Raw genomic sequence first — 20261 nt, 5'->3', positions numbered from 1 at the left:
CTTTCTCTCCACAGACTAGGCTGTGCTACAGCTGATTTCCAAAATGTGATCTCACCTTTTTTTTTTTTATTTTTTAAAGATGACTGGTAAGGGGATCTTAACCCTTGACTTGGTGTTGTCAGCACCACGCTCTCGCAAGTGAGCTAACCGGCCATCCCTATATAGGGATCCGAACCCACGGCCTTGGTGTTATCAGCACCACACTCTCCCAAGTGAGCCACAGGCCGGCCCTGTGATCTCACCTTATTTAAAAACCATTTTCCTCAGCCCTTTACAACTTGTTGAACTTAGAAATTTTGAGTATAAAGCTGTACCTGGGGGTTAATTCAAAGTTATGTTTCAGAAGCCTGCCCAGCTTCGTCAGCTGCAGTTGGGGACTACAGAACAGAGGGCACAGGCTTTCTGCTGGCCCACGTGGCCGACTAGTCAAACCTCCTGCTGAATCTGTGTGTTGGCTTGCTTGCTTTCTAGCATTAATTCATTCCTTCATTCAACTGACATTTATTCAACACAACAAGAGCAAACTGATAGTCATGGTACCTTGACGATGAGTGCTCTAGAGGGGCATGTCCCTGTCCTCTACTGCAAGAATGACATGCTCTCTGCAGGAAGAAGGGAAGGCTGCCCAGAGGCAGTGCCCTCTAGGCCAGGCTTGAGGGATGAGTAGGAGTTTGAGGCAAGGTTTGGTATTTCCCTGGACAGTGAGAGAGACAGTGTGTTTGGGGAAGGCTCTGGCTGGAATGAAGGTGGTTTTAGGGTGTGGTGGTACTTGAGGCAGGGCAAGTCTGCAGGGCCTGGAAGGTAAGGAGCCTGTTGTGTGCCGGGCTGTGTCTTTATCTCAGATGTAGTCTGGGCCCAACAGGAACTAAAACAGGTCCGGGTTGGTGGTGGTGCTAGCCCTTAATAATGAGGAAAACGGCCCAGAGAGGTTGGGGCCGTTTCTGATTTAAGTCCAATAAAGCTTTGAGCATAGCAGCCCGGTGTCCTCTCTGGTGGGAAGAGACAGTGGGATTGATTTTCAGTCTTGACTGATGCCTGCTTTGACCCCTGCCTTACCCCCAACCTGTGCCCTCAGAACCTTGCCCAGTTGACCCAGCTCTCTACAGGCACCCCTGCCCTGCAAGCTCTTCCTGACCCAGGCTCTCCTCTGGATGGAGCAATTTAACGTATGTATAGCTCTGCACACCCCTCCCCTCAGAGGATTTGAAACGTGGCTACATGACATTTTCCCAGAGCCTCGTAGGCCGGCACTCAGGCATGGGGTTGGCTGGAGCAGCCAGGACTGTGCTCCGCTGCCACCACCAGAGTTTCTCAGCGGCCCTGCGGTTCTCTGGTGGCTGCCTTTGAGGGCAGGGTTTCTGCTTTCAAGTGTGATTTCAGGGAGCTGAGCGTGCAGCTAGCTCCCCTTTGTATGATCAGGAGGGGAAAGAATGTAGATACATAGCGCCTTCCCAAGTGGGGTTGGCGAAGCAGGGACTGTTGCTATTTCCCCAGCCACCGTCCTCTCCCCAAAACCATCCCTGGTAAGTCTAGTCGGAACACGCTTCCCCCTTGCCCAAGGCTGGGTATAGGTCTTGCTTTTCTGGTCTCTCAGGAGTTGGTGTGACTGTATGTTTTCCCTTTCCTTCAGGCCCTCTCTTCCTCCCCTTCCTCAGGACCCCCCTGACTACATCTAAAGCCTCTCCTTACAATCATTTCTGTTTGTCACCAACAGTCATTTCCAGCAGTGGAACCCTCCCAGTTCTGCCAGCCTAGCTGCCTTTTAAAGGGAACAAGCCTTTGCCCCTCGGTTAGGCCCTTCTGGAACCCTGAAAAGATGGGGAGAGGCCCGCGGTGACCCCTCCCCTTGCCTTTTTTCTTCTCTTGCCCCAGGTACAATTTTGGCATCCCTGTTTCAGTGGGAGGGAGGGAGTTAGCAGGGCCCTCCCACTTCTTGCTGGGGTTGGCTGTGGGCACCCTAACTGCCCTTAGGCCCGGGTGGCTGGTGAGGTGGGGAGCAGGATTCTTCAGGAGCTGGGAGTATGACTGAACGCAGTGCATTTCCCCAGGGGCACATGGAGCAGTCCAGTGCTTTGCCCACCCAAGAAAGGCGCTGCAGCGTTTATGTTGGGGCTTTGATTTTTAACTCAAGTCTGCTACTCGGCCATTCCTGCCCACAGCTCCTGCCCCATTGGGATCCTCCCTAGGGCAGCAGAGGGTTTTACATTTCTGCTCTATTAAAATACCAAACTTTCAGTGGGTGTTTGTCCCCTCTTCACTTCACCCTCCCAGTCTGACCCCCCACCCCCCCACTTTTTTTTCTGGTCGGGATGTACCCCTTTCTAAGAGTCTTATCTTTAATTTGGAGAAGACTTTTGAGCAGGTGGGGGTACAGTTGAGTTTTCCTTCTTTGGGACCCAGGTCTCTGGCCTTGAGCCCTTCCCTCTGGTGTGTACCAACCTGAATTTGGGGTCTGTGGCCTTGAGGGCCTTCCTCTGGGATGGGAGAGAAGGAGGTGGTGCTAGGAGGCTGGGGGGAGAGTGGAGGGCTGGCGGGGGATGGAACGCAGGCAAGAGTGGATGGGAGGGCACTGGCTGGAGCCAGGTGGAACTCTAGATAGGAGGGAAATGTCCCCTGGAGGGAAAGTAGTGTCCTTAAATGCCTCTCAGTACCCAATGACCTGGTGGCCTCAAATCAGTGTCATTACACGCCCTAATAAGCGTGTATCTGCTCTAGGCAGGCCCGTCAGGTGAATAGGCGATGGTTCAGATTTAGACTAGGCCTTCAGACACAATGGGGGTGGTTATTTGTTTTAGAAAAGGATTACCCATATGGCACCTTCAGCCAGCTTCCCTTAAAGACTTTAAATAAGATTGTATTGGAAAGAAAAGCGGTTTGCATGCCTTCTGAGGCCTTCCATGGTTCACATCTTTCTCCCCTTTGGGCAATGCACTGTCCATCCCAGATTGCCACCATGATGGGTAAGCTCTAGCAAAAAGGTGAAGGAGCTGGGGTGTCCTCCACACTCCTGGCGAGAGCCCTAGGAAACAGGGTAAACAGTCTGAAGAGGGGTGTCTAGTCAGAATAGGCTCCTTTTCAGAAACTTGCAAAGCTGAGTGTGGAGGCTCTACTTTGCAACCTGTACCCCCCAGTTTCTTGTGATCCCCCAAGCCACCTAGGGAAATGAGAGAGGAAGGCTTTCTGGGAACCCAGGCAGGCAGGGGGCATTCTGGGGAACGTGGTGGTGGCTCGAAGGCTGGGCCTCATGTCCCCTCTCTGTTTTTGTCTCCCATGCTAGAAGAGCACCTCTTTCTGATGAGGAGTCTACGACAGGTGACTGCCAGCGCTTTGGATCTCAGGAGTTTTGTGTCAGCAGCAGTTTTTCCAAGGTAAGGGCCTATGTAGAGCCACATGCTACCCGCCAAAGGGTGGAGCTATTCTGCCCAGGCGACATGCCCAGTCTGTCATCCCAAGAAGGGGGACAGGAAGGGACAGGTTATTTCCTGGGAATTGCTGTGGGTGGGACAGAAGTTGGCTGGCTGCCCTCTGCTTCTACTGAGACCTGGTTGGTTGAGTTGCAGAGAGGACCAGCCTCTTAGGGGCCTCAGGACACTTGCACCATCCATGGGGAGCTAGCTGAGATGTGCATGCTGTTCTATCATTGCAGGTGGAGCTCACAGCAGTTGGAGGTGGCAGCAATGCCCGGGGGGCAGACCCAGATGGCAGTACAACAGAAAAACTTGGGCACAAGTCAGAAGACAAGCCTGATGACCGCCAACCAAAAATGGACTATGCTGGGAATGTGGCAGAGGCCGAGGGCCTTTTGGTACCACTGAGTAGCCCAGGAGACGGGCTCAAGCTGCCCACTCCTGACAGCACCGAGACCAACAACAGCAGGGCCGACTGTTCCTGGACTCCTCTCAGCACCCAAATGAGCAAACAGGTTGACTGCTCGTCAGCTGGGGTAAAGACTTTGGACTCTCGGCACAGTGTCGGGGAGAAGAATACATTCATTTTGGCAACTCTGGGAACTGGAGTCCCTGTGGAGGGGACCCTGCCTCTGGTTACCACTAACTTCAGTCCGCTGCCGGCCTCCATCTGTCCCCCTGCTCCCGGTTCAGCCTCTATACCCCCGTCTGTTCCGGATCCATTCCAGGTTCCCCTCTCCGTCCCTGCTCCAGTGCCCCATTCCGGGCTAGTTCCAATCCAGGTTGCCACTTCGGTTCCAGCTCCCTCCCCTCCCTTAGCACCAGTCCCAGCTCTGGCACCAGCACCACCATCAGTGCCCACACTCATCTCTGATTCGAACGCTCTTTCTGTTTCGGCCTCAGTCCTGGTGCCCGTGCCAGCTTCTGCTCCCCCCTCAGGCCCAGTTCCTCTGTCTGCTCCAGCTCCCACCCCTCTCTCAGTCTCAGTTTCAGCTACTCCCTTGGCGCTGATCCAAGCTCCCGTGCCCCCCTCGGCTCCGACCTTGGTTCTCACTCCTGTCCCCACTCCTGTTCTGGCTCCCATGCCGGCATCCACACCTCCAGCAGCTCCTGCCCCTCCATCTGTGCCAATGCACACCCCAACTCCATCCTCCGGCCCCCCTTCAACCCCCACCCTCATCCCTGCCTTTGCCCCTACACCGGTGCCTGCACCCACCCCAGCCCCAATCTTCACTCCAGCCCCCACGCCCATGCCGGCTGCCACGCCCACTGCCATTCCCACCTCTGCACCCATCCCGGCCTCCTTCAGTTTGAGTCGAGTGTGTTTTCCTGCAGCTCAGGCACCAGCTATGCAAAAAGTCCCCCTGTCCTTTCAGCCAGGGACAGTGCTGACCCCAAGCCAGCCGCTGGTATATATCCCACCTCCGAGCTGTGGGCAGCCTCTCAGTGTGGCCACACTGCCAACGACCCTGGGGGTTTCCTCCACTCTTACACTCCCTGTCCTGCCATCCTACCTGCAGGACAGGTGTCTCCCGGGCGTGCTGGCCTCCCCGGAGCTCCGGTCTTACCCATATGCATTTTCTGTGGCCCGGCCTCTGACTTCAGATTCTAAGCTGGTCTCTCTAGAGGTGAACAGGCTCCCTTGTACTTCCCCATCTGGCAGCACCACCACCCAGCCTGCACCTGATGGGGTCCCTGGGCCTTTGGCAGATACCTCCCTTGCCACTGCTTCTGCCAAGGTGCTTCCAACTCCACAGCCTTTGTTGCCAGTCCCCAGTGGAAGCTCAGCCCCCCCACACCCTGCCAAGATGCCAGGTGGCACCGAGCAGCAAACAGAAGGGACTTCCGTTACCTTCTCTCCCCTCAAATCACCTCCACAGCTGGAGCGAGAGATGGCCTCTCCATCCGAGTGCAGCGAGATGCCCCTCGACCTCTCCTCCAAGTCCAACCGCCAGAAGCTTCCATTGCCGAACCAGCGCAAGACGCCCCCCATGCCTGTGTTGACCCCTGTGCATACCAGCAGCAAAGCCCTCCTCTCCACAGTCCTGTCTAGGTCTCAGCGCACAACCCAGGCTGCTAGCAGCAATGTCACCTCCTGCCTGGGCTCCACCTCCTCGCCCTTTGTCATCTTTCCCGAGATTGTGAGGAATGGGGACCCCAGCACCTGGGTGAAGAACTCAACCGCGCTGATCAGCACCATTCCTGGCACCTACGTGGGAGTTGCCAACCCAGTGCCTGCGTCTCTGCTGCTGAACAAAGACCCCAATCTGGGCCCCAACCGTGACCCCCGCCATCTCCCCAAGCAGGAACCCATCTCCATCATTGATCAAGGAGAGCCTAAGAGCACTGGTGCCACGTGTGGCAAGAAGGGCGGCCAGACTGGTGCTGAGGGACAACCAAGCACAGTGAAACGTTACACCCCAGCCCGCATTGCCCCTGGGCTGCCAGGGTGCCAAACCAAGGAGCTCTCTTTGTGGAAACCCACAGGGCCAGCAAATATTTATCCACGGTGTTCAGTCAATGGGAAACCCACCAGCACCCAGGTCCTGCCTGTTGGCTGGTCACCATACCACCAGGCGTCTCTGCTTTCCATTGGCATTTCCAGTGCCGGGCAGCTGACCCCCAGTCAGGGGGTGCCCATCCGGCCCACCAGCGTTATTTCTGAATTTTCTGGTGTGCCGTCCCTTGGCTCCAGTGAAGCCGTGCACGGACTTCCTGAGGGGCAGTCACGGCCAGGGGGCCCCTTTGCTCCAGAACAGGACACTGTCACAAAGAACAAAACTTGCCGGATCGCTGCCAAGCCTTACGAAGAACAAGTCAACCCTGTCCTCCTGACTCTCAGCCCTCAGACAGGGACCCTGGCTCTGTCTGTTCAGCCTAGCAGTGGGGACATTAGAGTGAATCAGGGGCCTGAGGAATCAGAGAGCCACCTCTGCTCTGACAGCACTCCTAAGGTGGAAAGCCCCCAGGGGGCTTGTGGCCTGAAGCTGGCAGGAGACACGAAGCCTAAGAACCAAGTGCTGGCCACCTACATGTCCCATGAGCTAGTCCTGGCCACCCCCCAGAACCTGCACAAGATGCCTGAGCTGCCTTTGCTACCTCATGATAACCACCCCAAGGAACTCACCTTGGACGTGGTTCCGAGCGGCAAGAGGGGCTCCAGTACAGAGCTTTCGCAGGTTGGAAGCCAGGTGGATCTGGGGCGAGTGAAAATGGAGAAGGTGGATGGTGATGTGGTCTTCAATTTAGCCACCTGCTTCCGGGCTGATGGCCTCCCAGCAGCTCCCCAGAGGGGACAAACTGAAGTTCGGGCTAAGGCCGGGCAGGCTCGAGTGAAACAGGAAAGCGTAGGGGTCTTTGCTTGCAAGAACAAGTGGCAACCAGACAATGTGACCGAGTCTCCGTCCAAGAAGATGAAGTGCAGCAAAGAGCAGCCACAGCAACAGCAGCAGCCACAAGCCAAGCCCGTAGTCCGGATTTCCCACAGACCCAAGGTGAGTGCTGTGCTGAGGTCAAGGGCACAGCCCAGACACTGGTAGTCCACTTTGCTCTGCAGATCTCGGCCTCCTTTGACCGCTACCCCCTGACGCTGTGTTCTTGAGTAGCTATGTGAACTGAACTGATTGGAAGGCTTTCGTAAATCTAAGTCACATTCTCCATGTGTGTTGTTTTAGCGTGGGGAGGGGCTGGCTTGTATTTTGTAGGATGTGGGAAGTGATTCCATCCCTGGACTGGGGAAGCCATTGTCCCAGATGAGGTTGGAAAGTGGAAGAAGGTATTGGTGAGGGAAATCAATTAATAACAGGCTCTTCCCTGAATAACCATTCTTCCTTTGCCTTTACTGCTGGTCTTGAGAACTTGGGGACCAGGGAGGGAAGGGCCTTTGACAGGGTCGTTCCTGGCACCATTAGGGGAGACTGCTTAGGATTTGCTTGGAGTCTTGTGGGGTCAGAGCCAATCTGGCTGCCAGGCTAATCCACCAGTTTCCTATCCCTGTAATGCTTGAGGTGGCAGCTTTGGATTTTGGCCCACTGACAATTTGGCATGCAAGGCAGGTGGGCATCTGGGTGCAAGGCTATGGATGGTGGCACAGTTCTAGGCTAAAAGGTGGGCAGAAAGAGCACTGCACTTGAATCCACTGGTCCTCCAGAGGGGATCTGGAGGCCACTGGTGATCCAGAGAAATTCTTGAAACAGTTGAGTATAGGGTTTATTCAAAATATGGAGAAATTTGAAGTTCTTTTAACAGGCCTTCAGATTGGATGGTGACACACATGAAGGGACAGATTTCTAGCCAGAACGTCATGAATTGTTTGTAGTCCTTAGTCTTTTTTGGGCCACAGATCACTTTAAGAAGCTGATAAGAGCTATGGACTCTGTCCCCAGAAACATGACCTCAGAATTTTGCCAGTAATTTCAGAGAGTTCATGGGCCACTCCCCTCCCCAAAGCCCACTCAGGGACTCCAGGTTAAGAACCCCTGGAGTAGACTTTGGATGGGTTTTACTCAGTGACCTCACAACCACCCCGTATATCAGAAACACACAAAGTAGGAACATAGGTCACGACACAGTAGTGCATATAACACTTGGTCAGGTAACTGTGATCTGTCCTTGGTGGTAATCAGAACAATAATAGTTCATGTCATTAGAGTTGTTGCCATTTGTTGGGCTCCTACTATATACCAAGTGCTTTCTCTAAGTGTTATCAGATTTAATCCTTACAATAATAACCTTATGAGGTGAATGCTATACCCAATTTACAGGTGAGAAAATGGAAGATGGAAGCTGAGGCTCAGAGAAGCTAAGTTACCCAAAGTTACACAGCTGCTAAATGGTAGAACTGGAACTCAAATTCCAGTCTCTTTGGCTCCAAAGTCCACATTCTTCTGCAGCTATGCCACACTGTCTTCCACTCTCCTGCTATAGAATTGTTTCTGTGAATGTTTAGCAGGTGTTTGTTGAATGGCTGCTGTATGCCAGGCCCTCACAGGCAGTGGGAGTACGTCTTCAGGAGGGCAGAATAGTGGATTGGTGAGGAGGGTGCTCTCAGGAGCCAGGTACAGAGCCTGAGTTTGAATTTTGGCCCCACCTCTTCCTACTGGTCAAGCTGCTTAATCTCTCTGGCCCTCAGTTTCCTCATCTGTACAATGAGACAATCATATTATCTACTCATAGGGTTGTTGTGAAGATCAAATGAGATGATGATATGAAATGTCCAGAATAGGCAAAATCTGTAGAGACATGAAGTAGATTAGTGGTTGCCAGGGGCTGGGGAGGATGGGGGGAATTGGGGAGTGATTGCTTAATGGGTACAGGGTTTCCATTCAGGGTGATGAAAAAGTTCTGGAATAGATAAGTGGTGATGGTCACACAACTCGTGACTATACAGAAAACAATTGCATTTTGTACATTTAAATAAATGAATTGTATGGTACATCCCATTAATGCTGTTGTTAAAAAAAGATTAAATGAGGTGATTTGTAGGAGAGAGTGATGCTGGGGACTGTCTATTCCACCATCTTGACTGGAAGCCTCTAAATGAGGTGATATATGTAAGTGCTTAGAACAGTACCTGGCACACAGTTAAGTGCTCAGTTACTGCTGGTGGCTGCTGTTATTATTGTTAGTATTACAGGCAAAACAGACGTGGTCCCTATCCTCATGGCACTTATGTCTTGCAGATGACTCAGTGACGGGCAGGCACTGCCTCTTCGTATATTAGTTGACAGTTCAGTGCACCCACTGACGAATGCAGAGGGCAGAAAATAAAGTTACAGAATCTGGGACCTGGAAGCAGCCTTTTGTGACTGCCTGGAATGGTTTAGTAAATGTCCAATTTTCGGGAGAGCAAATAACTTAGATCTTTTCTTTTGTTATGTTCCATTTCCTGAGAAAGAAACCATTGATAAGCAAACCAAGATCAGGGATTAATTCAAAAAAGCCACTTTCAAGGCATGGCCAAGAATCAGAAGTCTCCTGTCACCTGCACCACCTGGCCAAGGCCTCTCAGAATCCTAAAGGGCCTTCTGAATCATCAGCAAAGAGAGAGTTTTGCTTCATTTGCTGCTGAGCATATTTTATTGTCTTCTCATTCTTTGGAAAATTCTTTGGAAAATATTTCAGAACTCTGTTAACCGGAACATTCATCTTCCATGGTCTCCCCGTCCTCCCAACTTTTTCCATAAGTTGGAGTATGCAATATATTTTTACTTTCAAAGCTGCCCTTACAGAAGATACAGACAGAAGTCCCTTCTAGATGTTTTGTGTTACTTGTTTTTGTCTATCTTAGGTAGTAAAAGTTAATGATCTGTATTTGAAAGAGCCAGCTAAAAATGATATTCAGAAATAAATAGGACATGTTCAAATTTATGTGCATTTAACTTTATTCTCCCTGACTTAAAGTAGTTTTTCTCTGGTCATACCTGAAGGTCAGATTTTGAGCAGCAGTTCCCCATCTTCCTCTTTCCTCCCCAATTCTTTGCTTCTTCTACCATTTTGGTTTGTAGGAATGGTCAGCAAGCAAATGGGGAAACCAACTTGAATCTTCAGCTCATACTTCTGCTAGATAAGAAGCAGGAGGGGCTCATGGGATAGGGGAAATCCTGGAATTTGATGGGTAGTGGTGACTCCCTGTCCCTGGAGAATCAAGACAACCCCCTCCCCCACGCCACCCCAGAAAATGTTCTATCAATAAGATATCTACCAGCCTCTTAGCTGGAGCTAGACTGAAATAACCTTCTAGAAGGCAAGGCATGGGGCTGCTTAGTGGTAAAACAACTTGAGCAGGTTTAACTCTTCCTTTCCTCCCAGGACCTGCTCTCATTGTTCAAATACTTTGCTTATTCTGCGCTCCCTGGATACTAGAATACTGGAAATCCCTGCATTGCCCTCCTTCTTGTTTAGTGGCACAGAGAGACCTCAAAGCTTGTGAGAATGTGTGACTGTTAGGCCAAGAGTGTCCTTGCAGCATGTAAGCACAGCTGTTGTGCCTATGGGATGCACCAGGCAGTTAGGCGTGAGTGGGGCCGAGCAGAAGCAGCCGAGGAAGCCAGAAGGGAAGGAGAGGTTCTGAGAGCTGATGCAAAGGGGTCCAGGAGCCCCGGCTCTCAGTCCCAGCTCTGCGGCTTTCTCATTGCAAGCACCGAGGAGCTGACTTGCAGGTACCTGGTGAGAGGCAGCCCCTGAGTGAGTGGACACATTAGGCTGTGTGTTGCCCTGGACCAGTCACTCAACTTCTTGCCTTGGAACCTCATCTGTTCAGTGGAAATAATGTTAGCTTCTCCTCTCAGGGTTGTGGGGAGGACAAAATCAAATCATAGAGATGAGAGCCTTTTGAAAAGTTGATAGTGCTGCAGAGTATAAAGTGGGTCTTTTCATTGTGTTTCATAAGTATGGGGAGACTTGAATTGCCCCTGTGTTGGGTTTACTTCTTGCTTTAGTTGAATCTATTTTCTGGTATTAATTTACACAGGAAAATAGACCATTTTTCTTGAGTTGGCCCGTACTGAGAATTATTTTCAGTTGTTGGTGTCAATACCATTCACAGTGAAGTTATTTGAACAATGTAGTCACCCAACTTGCAGAAGAGGCATTTTTGTTTAATGCCTATCTCTCCATTGGTGTTTAGATATAAAAAGTATGGGGCCTGACTTTTCACCTTTTAAACTGATTTTGGGTGTTTATTCAATGGTTTATGAACGCAGACTCTGTAGACCTCTTTAAAGTGAGGGTTGTGGATGTCTGTGGGGATTTGCCAGGACACTGGATTCAGTCCAGAAGGGCCTCTGTGGCCCACTGTGGAAGGTGGCAGGTGGCAGGTGGCTCTTACCCTGGCCTCCACCCTGGGCAGCTCATATCCATGTGTCACCAAAGGGGCACATGGCTTAGCCCTGAGAGAGCTTTCTTAAGAAGCCAAACTGACCTCAGATCTGACTCTACCTCTCCACAGTGCCGGAAGCTACCCAGTGACCCCCAGGAGCCCACCAAGAAAAGCCCCCGGGGGGCTTCAGATTCAGGAAAAGAGCACAATGGAGTCAGGGGAAAGCACAAGCACCGGAAGCCAGCCAAGCCGGAGTCCCAGTCTCCAGGAAAACGAGCCGATGGCCACGAGGAAGGTAGGCCCTGACCTTCTGGGCTGGGCTGCAGAGGGAGCCCCGTGGCATGTTCGTGGGGGAAGAGGGGCTCTGGGACTGACTGGAAAAGTGAGACTTCTTCACTATGGAAGGAAGATATAATTGACACCTCTGGAGTTGAAGCAAGGGAGGAGGGAGCAGGGGCTTATTCTACTCACTCTGAACACGAAGCAAAGCACACTCTGAAGGCCAAAGGAGGTAGTTTCAGACAGACAAAGGGCGGTCCTACAACAGAGGAGCTGACCCATTTTCCTGCAAGGGGGCTAGGCTCAAAGAAGAAATAAGTTTAAGGAGGATTTAAACAAAAGCAGCAGAATGGGGTTCGTTATACTGTTTTTTCTACCGTTGGGTATGTTGGAAAACTCCCATTTTAAAACAATAAAAATAAATAGTGAGCTAGAAGGTTTTAGAGAAATCCTAAACCTTTATTATCATTTAGAGACACACAGGATGTTTGGGAGTGGGGAGTACTTAACCTGTATGCTCTGCGACAAATAGTTTCTGGTTGCCCTCATCAGGAACAGAATCCCAAGCATTCCTGACCACAGTTGTCTGTGTTCATGGTCTTGCCTGCTCGTGGGACACGACCTGCCTCTTCTAGTCTGTTCTCATGTGGTAGTTTTCCTCTGTTCACCGCTCCTTGCTCCCATCTTTCTGACCCGCTCAGTCCTTCCTATAAGATTCACTGAAATTGCCTTTCTCTGGGACCTGCTCTAGCTCAGTTATGACTTTGTTGAGGTGCAGCAGCCTCAGAGTCATACAGGCAGCCAGGCCTTCTATTTTCTGGCATGCTGTTGAATCAGTTCTGTGCCCTGCCTTTTTTGCCATTAGCACAAATGACCAAACTCCAGTTTTCAAAAGCCACTGGGAAATGCTCATTCTTTACAAGAGGTATGTATGTGATTGCAGCATAAAAGGAGCTAACAAATGTGACCGGGTAACCACAGGGTAGACACAAACCCTCCCTTGATTTTTACACCTGAGCCTCTCAGGTGGGGTTTCCGGTTTTTAGGCTCTGATTGTGATATTATTTCTGCCTTTTACCCCCAAACCACATGTCACTCCAGGTTCCTTGGAAAAGAAAGCAAAGAGCAGTTTCCGTGACTTCATCCCTGTGGTTCTGAGCACCCGGACGCGCAGTCAGTCTGGTGAGTGAGGCAAAGGCGATGGCCCACCTTGGCATCCTCTGTGAAAAGACAGGTAGAAATCTGAGTGAGCGATTTTCCCATCAGCCCAGGAGGAGAGTTGGGAAGTTGATTCGCTGTGCCAAGATGCCCAGCTCTTTGAACAGACAAGAGAGTCCCATGTGGGGGCTGAGGACATTGCCCACGATTTTAGGACTATTTGCTTAGCTTTTCAGAGCAGGGATATGACCTCTCTTGTTGGGAGCCAGTGGTGGAAAGAGGAAAGGCCTGTGCCACTCAGGGAAGCTGGTTCTACTCCAAGCTTTGCCGTCTCCCGATTATTGGGGACCAATCTCAAGCACAGACATTTAACCCTTGTGCCTCGGTCCTATTGCCTATGTGTTAGGCATCATCAGAAATGGAAAGGCGATTGAGTCATCAGGGTCAGCAGAATTGCATTCAGCCCCCGGGATTTGTATTGGTCAACCCCTGGGGTCTAAAAAGAGCTAGCCCTTCCCACCACCACTTTCTCCTGCTAGCCTCCACATTGGTGCACAGGGCTAGAGATGGTTGTCCTGGTTCACCCAGATCTCCATGCAAATCAGATAGAATGGGGAAGCAGGGCACAGTGTAAACTCAGTTATCTGACATTCTCTTAACTGGCACCTCAGCACATGGTGAGCGTGGTGGTAATTGGGGCTCATAATGATGGCCTGGAGGCCTCGCAAAATCGTGAAGTGTCCTCTGAATCATCAAAGAGCGATTACGTTACAGCCAGCCCCATTTTAGTGTTAAACACATTGTACTGTATTTGATTCTTTGGAAATTGGTGATCCCTGTGTGATCTCTATGGTGATTCTGTATTAACCAGAATATTAGATTAACCAGAACACTTCGTTCCCTGCCTGGTCCGTATAATGGAAAGTTTGCTGGCTATTTGCTGTCTTTAAGTGGTCTGACTGACTCAAAGCTTTGGTCAAGAGCTGCTCTGTTCGCCTCGAATTGTTTCTTTCTTCTGCTGGCCTTGCTTGGGTCTGGGGATTTTGAGTTAATAGATGGGCCTTGGGAGAAAGGTGGTAGCGTCTCACAGCTGCTTTGAGGAAGGTGTCAGGTCTCCTGTTGTGCGAAACCGGGCCAATTTAGGATTGTACTTTTGTGGTTTTCCACAGTTGAAGGAAAGAGTGAGGAGAGAAAACGGCCTCTTGGTGTGGTGGCTGGGGAGTCCAGGAGAGGTGCCATCTGTCCCAGGGTGGTCGGGAGAGGAGGGGAAGTGCCTGCCCAGTGGTGAGGCACAGCTGCAGCGAGAGGGGCAGGCGGGCGGCTGGGAGCAAGCTCCACCCCTGAACTCTTGGCAGCTCAGTAGGAGGTGGGGTCAGTTGAAGGGAAGAGGGCGTGGCTGCGAAGCATTTGGGCGTGGCTAAACCAGGCTGTGTCACAGGAAAGGGCCTCCTTGCTTCGCTTTTCCTGAGACTCTTCTTTTGGGATGATTCTGCTTGTTCAGGGTGGCTCTGTCAGCGAGAGCATTGGTGCCACAGTGCGAGTGGGGCTGGAGAACAATGCCAGTCTGTCCCCCCGCTGCTACTACACCCTGATTTCCCAAACAGCAGGGGCCCGTGGCCCTCTCCTGCCTCTCACACAATGCTTGGAAAGCCTTGTAAGCACTAAGCACGTGTTTGGGAAATGAATCCAAGTGGCATAATAACGTGGAGGAGTGAGGGTGTGTGTTCCTAATACCTGATAGTTGAATGATGTTTCAGACTCTGTCATGCACTTATGGGGGAAAGATCTCATTTGAGCCTCAAAACAGCCCTGTGAAGTGAGTAAGGCGAGAACAGTGTCCACATTTTATAGATGAGGAAACAGGAATGAAGGAACTTTCCCGAAGTGTACAGCTGATAACTGGCAGAGCCTGAACTTGAACCCAGACCTTCAGATTCCTAGCCCAGGGTACTCGCTTCAACAACACGTTTTGTCCTTTGAAGAGATACCTGACCGTCCTCTGTACATCCCGTCCACAGGAAGCGTCTGCAGCTCCTTTGCTGGCATGGCAGACAGTGACATGGGAAGCCAGGAAGTCTTCCCCACGGAAGAGGAAGAGGAGGTGACCCCCACCCCCGCTAAACGTCGAAAGGTGAGAAAGACCCAACGGGACACCCAGTATCGCAGCCACCATGCCCAGGACAAGACCCTATTGAGCCAGGGCCGCAGGCACCTGTGGCGAGCCCGAGAAATGCCCTGGAGGACAGACGCCACCCGGCAAATGTGGGACACCAATGAAGAAGAGGAGGAAGATGAGGAGGAGGGCCTGGTGAAGAGGAAGAAACGGAGACGGCAGAAGAGCCGAAAATATCAGACTGGGGAGTACCTGACTGAGCAGGAAGAGGAGCAGCGGCGGAAAGGGAGAGCAGGTAAGGCCGGCCAGGGGGCTGCTGGCCCCGCAGCAAGCTTGGCTTCTGGGAACCTTCGGGCAGCTCGGGTGTCTGCACCTCTGCTTTCTCTGCACCAGCCAGAGGCCTCTGGACCCATAGAAACCTGGTGCTTTATCTCCAGCTGCCAGAGGGGGTCACTCAGCTCCAGCCCCAAGCTTTGGCTTTGGGTTGAGATTGAATGAGTTTGAACTGGCCTGCAGGTGAGCTGAGGACACGAAGGCCCAAGCCCTCCAGTTTCTCATAGAAGTCTGAACCTGTGGGCAAAGCCACAGTGACATCCTTGGCATGGGACAACTCGATACCAGGGAGTTCTCTGGTTGGCTTCAGGGAGTTGAGTCTTTTGGGAGGACAGGTTCTCTCTCCTAGAATCTTGGGTTCAAGAAGAAAGAGGGCATTGGCTGCCTTTTCTGGGATGCCTCCAGCCCCTAAACTAAAAGAAGCACAGTGGTTCCCTCAAACCAACAGAAGAGCTTCAAGTAGAAGTGGGCACAACCTTGCTTTCTTGGTTAAAGCCAAAAAGATCATTTAGAGGCGGAGTGAAGCTTTGAGGTGACCCAAGGTGGCACCATTTTTGTTGGATCTGAGTTGGGAAAGAAGGCAGCCCAAAGAGAAAACCCGGCTTCCTTTGTCTACGTCAAATGTTATAATATGTAGTCATGGAGTCACAGACTGTCACAAGAGGCTAATACCGATATGTTCCACTAAGTACTTTTTAGGGGCCCGTTCATATAGTGGATTACTAAATGAGCCAAAAGCCCATCTCTGGGTTCTATAAGGACACCTCTGTCTCTCACTGTCATTCTCTGACCTCTCCCCTTGAAGCAACAGTTAATTGTCTCCTATATTGCATTCATCTGGGCTGCTGGTAAACGTCTGCAGTCTTATTAGCTCAGACTGAATAACCTCGTATTGAGTGGGTGGTAGATTCTGGGTTTGCTATAATGAAGAGAAGGCTTAACCTCATTTCCGGCCCTGTTTAAGTGGAGATATGTATGGTATGTATCCCTATGCTCAAGACAGTAATTGAGCTAATTTTCCTCAACGGTGTGAGAGAGTGGGGACAATTTTCCCTTTCTTCTGCCAAAGCAATAATGGATCAGTGAGGAATGACTTGTCAAACCATTGGCCTCAGCCACTTGTTTTAGGATGAAGAGGAGCTTTTGTATCACCTGATGTTCTCTAATGGGGCCTGGTTTCCTAGCTTGGAAGCTTCCTGTGGGATTTATCAGCTCTTGGAACCAGAAGGACCTTTGAGGTTGCCTAGTCTAGTCTGCCACCCAGTGCAGAGATGGAGGTCTCCACAGCATTCTTGACAGGTAGACAGCTAGCCTTTGCTTGAACACCTCCAGTAATGTGGAGAGCACCACCGATCAAGGCATCCTACTTGATTTGGAAAGTAGGTCATTCTCCCTCCATTGATGTGACTAAGGGTTTTGCGTTGAGGCAGGTGGATTTGGCATATGGTCTGGTCACCTTCCTTCAGGTCTAATGATGGCTTCTTCATGTAGGAATTGCCTGACAAATAGCCGTCTTCTCAGAAAGCTCCAATCCCTCCTACTACTACCTGTCTTTGAGGTTGACGGACAATCAGGCAAAGGCCAAACTAGGCAGGTCGCCCTACTCCTGTCTGGGCCTCATGGCCTTTCCTTTCATCCTGGGATTGGCTATCTCCCTTCTTGACCTGAGAAGTGGGTAGGAAGAGCGGCTTCCACTCATACATCTACTGCCTCTGCTCTCTGTTCTTTTGTGTGCTACAATAAAGCCCTTGCTTCTCTGCGATCAAATAAACTCCAGAGTCTGCCCTGCCCTGGGTAAATGGGGTAGGGAGCTGTTTCTTTTCCTGTGGCATTGAATGCTATAATATGGTTTCCCCATGTTTCCTGAGGTCCTCACAAGGCCTGGTTCTGTTCCTTCCTCTTTTGCCTCAGGCTGAACTTGTTGCATCAAAAGCCCTAGTTTAGAATGTACTGGCTAGAAGTGCCATTAGAGACCATCTAGCATGGCAATTCCTGGACAGGTTGTGGGGACCCCCTGCTGGGCTGGGACTAGTTGGGAGAAAGGGGTGGTATACCAGCTGGCCTTCTAAGAGCTGTTCATAAGCTATAGCCAGTTCCTCACCTTGGAATGATGACTCCCACATCTGGATCTGCCCTGGGCAATGTCACACACGAGAGCCCATGTCAAGATCAGGGGAGGCGATTTGAGAACTCTTAAATCTCAATCCCTTCCTTTCAGAAATTGGAGAAACTGAGACTGTTGTTAATTCACTTCAGAGACTTACTGATCTTTTGCCTTGTGCTAGCCATGGTGTTCAGTCCTGTGGGAGAGATGGCCCTGCCTAAAGAGCTTGCACTTAAATAATACAATAATGATGGGTTACCCTGTATATCACTTTATAAAAGAATCTTGCATTTAATTCTCATACCATTCCTGTGATGTGGATCCTGTTCTCCCCATTTTACAGATGTGTAAACTGAGGCTCACAGAGATTGACTTGCCTGCAGCCAATTATACAGTTAGTGGCCAAGCCACATAACACTAATGTTAGAAGATAAGGGTAAACACAATGTCTCGCCCCTGCACATGGGGTTTAGGACAGACCCTATGAGATGAGGCTCTCAGTAATGCCATTCCCAGCAGGCCTTTTTGAAATTGGAATGCACTTTGTGCAATGAGCTGCAGCTAGAATTAGAGATGTTGCCCGGTGTGTTCCAGTGACACTGGTGACTTGGTTTCCAACCAGGAAAGGCAGCAGGTTTCTGCCATTGGCTGCCAGCTAAGTAGGCCCATGGCACTTTCTGGTTTGGGGAAGTTTCTGTGGCTTTGATCTTTGTGTCTTCAGGGAGTGACAAGCAGAGCCATCAGGTGGGTAGGGGTGAGACTGTGAGGGTGTGTTTGAGACTTTAGCAGAGCTGCTGAGTTCGTTATCATATTGGAATGGAGAAAGACACAGGGGATGGGGAAAAGGGTGAAAATAAGTTCTGATTTGCTCTGGACTGTGGGGAAATCCTTTTAAAATTGCCCTCATCTTGGGGACAGCCAGATGGGTCGCCCCCTGCTGGCAGGGCTTGGATTTGTCTCCTGCTTGTGGAGGAGGGTCTTTGATGTGGAAGTGTAGTGTCCATTCAAGAAGCATTTAGCGGAATAGTCAGCACTGTACCAGATACTGATAGCCGATAGTTATGCAACTATGCACTGTGATTCTAATCCCCCAAGTCCTCTGATTCATCTTAGAGGAAGGCGCTGCTTTTCTGTGTTTCATTTCTCTGACATCCATTCTTTCCTGTTTCTTGCCTTCAGATTTAAAGGCCCATAAGCAGAAGACTTCCCCCCAAAGTTCGGAACACCGCCTCAGGAACAGGAACCTTCTCTTGCCCAACAAAGCCCAGGGGATCTCGGATTCACCAAATGGCTTCCTCCCAAATAACCTGGAGGAGCCAGCCTGCCTTGAAAATTCAGAAAAGCCATCAGGAAAGCGAAAGTGCAAGACCAAGCACATGGCAAATGTCTCAGAAGAGGCAAAGGTACGTTGCCTCCCTGGGGAGTTGTCCAGGGGAGGGGAGTGGGCTGGAGGAGGCAGGCTTTCCATCAGGCTCCTCGGTCAATAATCCTCAGAGGGGGGCAAGGAGTGACTGGGGAGAACCAAATTAACCCATGTTTGTTAAAATATTCTAAACCAGTTCTAGAAGGGTTGGAGGGCGGATTCGAAGAATAGGCACTAAAGTTAGGGCTAACTATAGGGTTTGACCCGTGATGGCTTTTCCTCTACAATCCTCGGATCTCCTTTGAGTTAAGGAAGAGTTAAAGAGTATGGCAGGATGTTAGCCTGAATAGCTTGTTAACATCCAATCAAGAAGCTTTTGTCTGGGCTTAACTCACTGGAAACCAATCATGGATCTTTCTGAGTCAGTCAAGGTAGAAAACAACTTGTAGAAGGAGGATTTTGATGTCCAGACAGAGGTTGCTTGAGGGTGAGGCTGAGGGAATTCCACTTGGGCCCAGGTTGTAGCTGCGCTTCCCCACCCCCAGCCCCACTTCCTTTGCTCTTGTGTGTGGAACCACAGGAGCGAGGGGGAGGGCATGCAGCAGTCAGTAGCCAGCCACGCACTCTTAGAACCCCCGTTCAAACCCAACATCTCTTTTGGGTCTGATGTTCACAACATTGGTGGTAGGTTCCACATTGTACTATTAGAAAAAAACCAGACAGTCCTCATCCTGGGTGAGCTTTACATTGGATAGAAGTGAAGGTCCATGGTATGTATTTGTCATTAAGAACTAAAAAACAAAACAAAAAAGGACATATTGGGCTTGTTTTGGTGGCTATGACTCTTACTACTCTCTCCAGCTGCAGAGCAGGAATCCCTGAGTGGCACTGGCAAAGGGTGGGACCCAGGTGCTTGTCTGCCCCTCCTTTTCCTTCTCCCTCCCAGCTCAGACAAGGTACTTAAGGCTATTTCCTCATCTTTAAAAATGGAGATGGCACTCCACACCCTTTCAGCCTCAGAGAGTGCTTGGGGGAACAAAGGAGGCAACCTCTGTGGCAGGCTTTGATAACCTAAAGTGCTCTCTGAGCGTTGGTGTGTAGCCTCACATCCTTGTGCTTCAGGCGGGGGCAAGAATGAGGGACAGAGGCACGGTGTGGCGTGGCGTGGCATGGTAGCAGTGTCCATTCCTTCTGACCCCAGAACGGAATGGGAGAAAGCCAGGGTCCTGGGGACAGAGCAGGGGACTCTACTCTGTGTGAAGGGCCTCATTCACGTTATCATTCATAATCCCTCCAGTGGCTCTTAGAGGTCAACACTTTTATTTTCCTTATTTTGTAGTGAGGAAACAGACTCAGGGAGGTTAAGGGACTTGTGTGAAGTTGCTTAGTGGTCATGAGTGACAGAGCTGGGACGTTAAGTAGGCTTGTCTGCTTCTGGAGTTCCGGCTTGGTCCATGTATCTTTCAGACTCTGAATGGGTGGTTTCTGTCTATATCTGGGAGACACTGGGGGAGGGGATGGTTAGGCAGGAAACACTGTAACCTCCCCTGAGTAGCTCTGGCAAAAGATGGGCATCCCAGGCTCCTGCCTTCCCCACCCCTCCTCCTCAGATGGCCACATCCCACACAAATGTAACCAGTTGCCTGACATTGAGCAGCAGACACTGATACTTCTGTCTGGTTATT

General features: G+C 50.8%; 1 protein-coding gene across 1 annotated transcript in view; it reads left to right on the top strand.

Annotated features, from left to right (window-relative positions):
* BCORL1 (BCL6 corepressor-like 1) overlaps positions 1 to 20261 on the top strand; it is a 58425-nt gene that overhangs the window by 18958 nt on the left and 19206 nt on the right. Inside the window, exons 3-8 of the mRNA XM_008591035.1 lie at positions 3278 to 3368; positions 3647 to 6901; positions 11356 to 11521; positions 12607 to 12687; positions 14682 to 15071; positions 18393 to 18616. Of these exons, the coding sequence (XP_008589257.1) occupies positions 3278 to 3368; positions 3647 to 6901; positions 11356 to 11521; positions 12607 to 12687; positions 14682 to 15071; positions 18393 to 18616 (4207 nt within the window). The remainder of the gene's footprint in view (positions 1 to 3277; positions 3369 to 3646; positions 6902 to 11355; positions 11522 to 12606; positions 12688 to 14681; positions 15072 to 18392; positions 18617 to 20261) is intronic.

Source organism: Galeopterus variegatus, unplaced genomic scaffold (genome assembly GCF_000696425.1).
Source record: "Galeopterus variegatus unplaced genomic scaffold, G_variegatus-3.0.2 Scaffold143, whole genome shotgun sequence".
NCBI classification, from domain to species: domain Eukaryota; kingdom Metazoa; phylum Chordata; class Mammalia; order Dermoptera; family Cynocephalidae; genus Galeopterus; species Galeopterus variegatus.
This window is presented reverse-complemented; position numbering and strand designations above follow the sequence as displayed.